The sequence below is a fragment of the Palaemon carinicauda genome, chromosome 9 (assembly GCF_036898095.1).
Source record: "Palaemon carinicauda isolate YSFRI2023 chromosome 9, ASM3689809v2, whole genome shotgun sequence".
Taxonomy (NCBI): Eukaryota; Metazoa; Arthropoda; class Malacostraca; order Decapoda; family Palaemonidae; genus Palaemon; species Palaemon carinicauda.
This window is the reverse complement of record NC_090733.1, coordinates 59,754,788-59,762,287: the sequence shown is the minus strand read 5'-3', so window position 1 is coordinate 59,762,287 and position 7,500 is coordinate 59,754,788. Positions and strand designations below refer to the sequence as shown.

Below are 7,500 nucleotides of genomic sequence, written 5' to 3'. Positions count from 1 at the left end.
TACTACTACTACTGGTAATAATAATAATAATAATAATAATAATAATAATCTCAATAATAATAATAATCTCAATAATAATAATAATAATAATGATAATAATAATAATATAAATTTACTACTACTACTACTACTAATAATAATAATGATAATAATAATAATAAAAATAATGATACTACTACTACTACTACTACTAATACTACTACTACTACCACTATTACTACAACTACTACTACTACTAATGATACACAATATTTTATCAATGGCAAGGTAAAAAAACAAATAAAGTGAGGTAAATGAAGCAAGAAGTTTTTTAAAGTCCAGTTATATTAATTTGATTAATATTTTTGATAAAAATTACTGGTAGAGACAACCGAGACGATTAATTGCTGTTCTGCCTCCCTCAAGTTAGTAACTTACTTCACCGGAAAACAACCGTATGAAGCAAGCCCCTACCAATGACTATCATGTCTCTCAGGATCTGAAAACAAAAAAAACACTCCCTGTAAAACTGGTCAGGTAAAAGGGAAACTAAATTACTTACGGGAATCCGTATTAACAAAAACAAAACTCAAAACGGGAATCCGTTCACTAAAATTACCTTCGATAGAATTCGATTTTGTAATTTTGAAAACACAAACATATTGTTCATAAACTGTGGTAATCCACCAAAAACGAAACTTAATGGCTAATAGCCTAATGTGGCAATCCACGAATAACAATAAATGAAATTTCAATAAAAGTGGTAATCCACCAAAAACGAAACTTAATGGCTAATAGCCTAATGTGGTAATCCACGAATAACAATTAATGAATTTTCAATAAAAGTGGTAATCCACCAAAAACGAAACTTAATGGCTAATAGCCTAATGTGGCAATCCACGAATAACAATAAATGAAATTTCAATAAAAGTGGTAATCCACCAAAAACGAAACCTGGCTAATAGCCTAATGTGGTAATCCACGAATAACAATTAATGAATTTTCAATAAAAGTGGTAATCCACTGTAAAAAAAAACCTAACTTTTAACGCTATAAAAAAGAAAACCGAAAACAAAATTGGAAAAATAGTAATTTCTTTTGATCCCGAGATTTATTTTTAACAAGGTCTTGAGAAGGGAACTAATTTAATCAAATGTATTAAATCATTATGGCTAGGGTATCAAATCAACTCATGTTCAGATGTGAAAAGGCTGACTCACCTCAATACTCCTGCCGTTCACTGAATTACTGTTGCTCCTGCTACCCCCCAAAGTGGCATAGTGTCGGTATCACTAGGGGTTTATCCTTCCATGACCGAGAGTTGTAAAAACGTCCACCATACAAGAAGGAATTTGTCTGAGAACTGACTTGGAAACTCCGATCGCCTTGACAAAAACTTCCAGCTCTCGGACAACAGCGTAAACAAGCAGTTCACCTTAAAAACAATACTAGGCGACAGATCACTAATAACAAGATTGTTTAGAGGAACTAAAGTCAGCCCCGCTCTACACTTGAACATGACAAAAATAATATTACGAATAATATTTAAGAGGTTTGATATTTATTATATTTAACAACAAAAGAAATCACTTTCAACTTCTCCAATTTTGGTTTACGATAAATTATTTTCTACACTGGGGGAGGGGATTCAATTTATTTATATAAACTAAATAAATTGAATACAGAAATTCATGATAAATAGGATCCCCAAAACAAGAAAAGTTGAAAACATTAAATTACAAAACACATTTAATACATTCAATATACAAAGGTATATTAAAATTTAGATATAACATGACATTGACATTTAATTGCCCAACCAAATACTCTATATAATAACTATTTACGAGTAAAGATTCTCTAATTCACCCGAAACATAAATCATTTTAGGCTTCTAAGATTTTTCTAGTCCGCTCCGAGCTGTCAATAGCAGCCTGGCGTTTAACTCTAGTATCCTTGGGTACTCGAGACTCCTGTACATCAACCTTAGAATTATTCGGAATTTCATCTTTCCGGGTGAGAAGTGGGATAATGACTGACGAATGTCTCTTCACAAGTTCTTGGGTTTTCCCTTTAAGGATAGTGGCACCAGTAACCTCACCCAAAGTATTTGTAAAAATCTCTTTTACAACGCCCATCGGGTAGTCATTTGGCTTAGTGAAATTTTCCTTAAGCAGTACAATATCTCCAGGTGAGATCTTATTATGAGTGACTGGCTTGTATCTATCAGGGACATCTACAGCCTGATGTATTAGATTAGCAATAAATTCTTCCTGATATAGTTTAACTAAATTGTTTCTCACCTTTTGCAATTGATTGTAATCTTGCTTAAACTTTGATTGAGAATAATTTTCAGGAATCCAGTCAGGGTCTCTCCCCTCATGCAATTCGGGAATTATATTAACCGATATCAGATCGTACCCATGAATCAAATTTTCAGGGGTGATAGGTTCTGGAATGTCATCGCCAATCTGATCCCTTAAGGCTTCTTTAAATGCTATTGGCCTACGATTGACTAAATGAATGACTTGTTGAATTAGGAACTCAAAATCATGGTATTCTAAGACATTCTTACCAATAGCTCCATAGATCAATCTTTTAACCAGTTTAACACATACTTCCACCATCGAACCTAACTGATTATGAACCTTGACAAATTGGTCAAACTTTAAAGATTGGACCCCATTGCGTTCAAAATATGACTGAGTCATGATCTTTGATGTAGTCAATAATTATATTAGAGGCAGAGACTAATTGGGAGCCTAGGTCACTAATACAATATTCCGGGATTCCAAACTGGAAACAATGAATCTGAAAGGCTCTAAGAAATTCTTTAACAGAAAGATCTAAACAAATAATCAAATTAACTGCTCTACTCCACATACAAGTGATACATAGTAGATAGATTTTTCCTTTCTTACCTTGTTGTTAACGCTCAATGGGCCAATGAAATCCATAAATAAATATCTAAAGGGGACATTAGGTGGTGACACTCTCCATTTCCTGTAGGGAGATTGATTAATACTGATGGTTCTTGACTTAAACCTACGACAAAAAACACATTCTCTAAGGTTTCTCTTAACCACTGAAAAATATGACGGTACGTAAAACCGCTTTCTCATTTCTGACAAAACAGAGTAACATCCCGTATGGTTGAGTTTTTTGTGCAGGTTATGCACAATCAGGGAAGTTAGATGGCTATTTTTAGCCAGCAACAAAGGAAAACCATGTCTCCGAATGAGTTTGTCACACTTGCTACGTACTCTAAGCAAACCATCGTTGTCAACGTAAACATTAAGCTGACCTACTATGTTAGGCATGTCTTTTTTTCTTTGAGTAGGACAGCTGAAATATGTAAAAACCTCAGGGAAATGTGCCCGTTGATCCTGTAGTATAACTAACTTGCAAGCTCTTTCATGTATACTATTGCTCTTTAATTCTAAGTGAGCAAATTTATTGGAGTCCTTAGCTTTCAAACGACCCTTTAACTTCTCTACGAAAAGAATAACTTTCTCATAAATAGATACAAGTAAATCAAAACTGGAAAATTCTTCAAATTTAAGAAAATATTCAAAATTATCTGACATGGCCACAACATTGGAACTAGTACACACAGACTCCTCTATTTCTAAACTATTATCCAGCTTGCACTCTGCATAAGGATTTGGAACCATAAATGATAAATTACCATTTTCACTACATAGGAAGGTTTCTTTTTCCTTAAAACATTCAGGACCAGAATAGAAATTGGTTTGTATCAACTTACGATATGAAAGGCAACGAGTTATGGCATCTGCAGGATTTTCATTCCCTCCAACAAAAGCAAAATGGACGGGGTGTTTTGCACATAAGTTCTCTACATGCTGAATTCGATTCATCACAAAAACTGACCGTTTCTGCATTTTTGATAATTTATTAGTAGACGAATTCAACCAAGAGAGCGCTACCTGACTATCCGAAAACACATGAAGGCCAACAACATTCAAAGGATTGATGCATAATGGTCCAGCTAATTCGTTATACAAATCTAAAGCCACTTCCGTTGCAAAGGCTACTCCCTGCATCTCCAAAGATGGAATGCTTTTACTTTCCAACTGCCTATTTATCATACGATTTTTTGCCATCACAAAACTTGACGACATAGAATCAATATCAATGATGTACACAACAACACCATATAGTAATTTAGAGCTATCACAGCAAGCAACCAAATGAAATTTTCCATCCTTACGTCCAACAAATCTATCAATAGCAATATCAGGAGCAGAATTGGCCTGATTAACAATATTATGCCATTCTTTACGTAACTCTGGTGATAATTGATCGTCCCATCCTAAATTTCTATCACACTGAAGACCATGAAGAAATAATCTGCTTCGATTTAGGATGGGACCAGTAATACCAAAAAGATCAAAGTGAGAGGCAATGGTACTTAAAATTTCCCTCTTAGTTTTAGCCTTACCATTCAACTGAAATTTATTTGCTAACAGACAATCAAGTGTTCGATTCCACTGCATACCAAGAAGTTTAACAACCTCTCCCGTTTCAGAACCTGTGCAGGAATCTATTTCTCCCTTTAGGGACCTGTCATTAGTAACGAACTGTTGTAAATCAAAACCATAAGGAGAAAATATAGATCCTACCACAGAATATGCCCAGTGCAGATTTTCAATTTCATTTGAACTAAAAGCACAATTGTCCATATAAGACAAAGAATAAATGCACCTTTTCAACTCCTTCAACTGGTTTTCATCATGCTCAGCATCTAAAATCAAAATCTTGTAAAGACCAAGCATCAACAAAGTTGGTGAACATCTTAAGCCGAAGCTCAACCTAACATTCCGATATGCAACAATGGTAAAATCTCCCTTCTCAACATTTTTATACCATAAAAAACAAAGTATGTTAGCATCAACATCACTTAATGCAATCTGGTTAAAGGCCTTACATAGATCAAAGCATACTAACAATTTATCAAACCTTAAATGTAATAATGATGAAGAAAGTTTCTGATTTAGGCATGGACCTGCATGTATGGCCTGGTTATGACTTATTGTCTGACCCTTGGTTGAGTTTCTTTCACACAAGTTTGATAGAAACACAACTCTACATTTGGTAGTTTCACGATTCAATTTGAACACACCCATATGAGGCAAAAAAGAGTGTTCTGGGTGTTCATGTACAAACTGGTCAAGATTAGGAATCCTTTCTATTATTCCAACCCTTTCCTGTTCTTTTAGGGCTTCATTCATTAACTGTAAATGAGATGGCTTTCTCTTTAGTTTTTTAAGATTAGATTCCAAAATAACTTTAGCCAAATGAAAATTTCTACCAAGCATATGAGATACTTTTGCATTCCACAAAAGTGGCATAACTAATCTACCCTCCTCATTCTGAATAGTGTGATCCAAACAATATTTGACAAGCTGATCATGCAGCTCTGAATTCTCCAAATCATAAACCTCATTGTCTAAGTGAATATATTTATTACAAATACTGGCAAGCACATCATCTGTGGCTTTATCTAACTCTGAACGAATTACATTGCCTTTTTCATCGATTACACTGAATTCTGAAACCTTAATAGGATAATCAACTTCACACTTATCCAGAGAAAACGGCTTATCTATCTTTACACCCAAACCAGTAACATACTGATGACAATTTATAACCGAGGAGGACGGATGTAGATAAGGAATATCCTTCAATAAGGTGTCAATTTCACCTTTAAGAAGGACACCAAACGGGGTCATAGCATACATAGACCTGCTATTCCTACCAAAAACTACTTCTGTGAGTGGTAAACAATATCCTGATTTAGTTCCCAAAATCAAATCAATATTTTCAATGCAATCACTATTAGGCGTTAGAAACTCATCAACCAACACATACCCTTTCGTCTGGAAACCGTAAACCACTTTGCCCAAACCTTTTAATTTCAACTTTATGTTAATAGATGGGATACATAATGCCTCTATTTTGTGAATAGCATTACCAATTATAATTTCAAATTCCACTAGTTTTGAGGCATATTTCTGAGAAACATTAATACCATTTATTCTCAATTCAACCTTGGCTTGTAATACCTTTAAATCCAAAGCATTGGCTAGTTCCTCACTAATCAGATTTAACTGACTTCCATCATCCTTCAATGCTCTTATGCTTCTGTTTTGGATGCTACAAGAAAAGGTAGGTAGAATGCTGGAATCACAGTCCAAATTACTTTTAAGAGCCTCCATTATAACAACGTTATTATTAGATTCCATGGACGAATTCTTATTATCCTTTTTCGAGGAAGTCTTAGGAGATACAGATTTTCTATTATCATTAGCAGATGCTGATTTTTTACTATTCTTACAGAGGAAACTAAAGTGCCATGCTTTACAAAACTTACATTTCATCTTAAATTTAAAGTTACATTTGTCAGTAGTGTGACTCAAGCTTGCACACTTACAACACCCATTTAAAGATTGAATTTTGCCAAGCTTAGTGGTAACATCCGAAAAAATTTCACATTTATAAATAGGATGCGAGGCAGGTTTGCCTTCTGTGGTACACAAGACACAAGGAAAGAAATGACGGTTTCCTTAGGGAACTAACACTAGCAGCATAACTTGCACTATTCTTCCTATGATTATGATTATCATGGAATTTGTTTCCTACATTAGACCTCTTACTTTGCTCATTAAATCTTTCACAGGCCTCAAAGAAATTATCATTAATTTCCTTTAGCGTTGGCCTTGATGAATTAGTAATCTGGGTTAAGTGTACTTTAAAACTATTATCTAAGCCCTGCCAGAAAAAATACCTCAAAAAATCCTCACGTAACAGAGACAAACTTTCAGCTGCTTGAGTTAAATTTCTTATCTGTGAAATATATTCAAATGGGTCACTTTCTAATTTCATATTGATTTCAGAGATTTTTTTGATGGTATTAAAAATTCTGAGGTCTTTAGAAGCTAGGGCCTCTGTTAGTAATTTCTTGGCATGAACATAACCCTTCTTGTCCGATTCTAATGATTCTAAAAGTACTAAGGCCCTTCCACTGATTTGCTGCTTTAACAGAATAAATTTGTCATATTCTGAATATTTGAACATAGACGTTATGTCTTCAAAATCTTTAAAAAACTTCAATAGATCCTCCCCTTCTTGGCTACGAAATTCTGGAAGCGGAGCAGTGGGACTCTTCAACAAACTTCGGGCAGTATCAACACTAACATTAGAAGGGGAAACATTTCGTGTAAGCTCAGCAGTACATTCCCGAATTTTAACAACATAACTTTCACAGGAGTCAAGTTCGGCATTTAGCCATGTTTCATCCTCCTCTTCAGACCATTTGAGCCTTTGAATTTCACTATTATACTTCTTAAGCGATTCTAAATGATCTTGTAACTCTGACTTAATCTTATTCTTTTCCAATTCAGTTAACTGACAATAATTAGTCCTTTTATTATAACATTCAGTTACTAACTTGCGAATATATTTTCTGGAATTGATCAACAACTTTAATTCAGACGTCAT

The 7,500-nt window shown here is 34.3% G+C and overlaps 2 protein-coding genes across 3 annotated transcripts in view; both read right to left on the bottom strand.

The window, feature by feature from the left end:
- Nucleotides 1–284: 284 nt before the first annotated feature.
- LOC137646974 (uncharacterized) overlaps nucleotides 285–7,500 on the bottom strand; it is a 9,229-nt gene continuing 2,013 nt past the window's right edge. Inside the window, exons 2-3 of one of the 2 annotated variants that reach the window (XR_011045508.1) lie at nucleotides 1,200–7,500; nucleotides 285–478 (exon numbers count right to left, since the gene is read on the bottom strand). The exon at nucleotides 1,200–7,500 is cut by the window's right edge and continues 915 nt beyond it. Coding sequence is in view for 1 of the 2 variants with exons in the window: in XM_068380046.1 (XP_068236147.1) it covers nucleotides 2,838–6,380 (3,543 nt within the window). In the remaining variant the exon portion in view is untranslated. The other variant, XM_068380046.1, reaches the window with a different exon arrangement.
- On the bottom strand, nucleotides 1,866–2,690 carry LOC137646439 (uncharacterized). The gene has a single exon (XM_068379539.1). It carries the CDS (start codon nucleotides 2,688–2,690, stop codon nucleotides 1,866–1,868), a length of 825 nt encoding a protein of 274 aa, XP_068235640.1.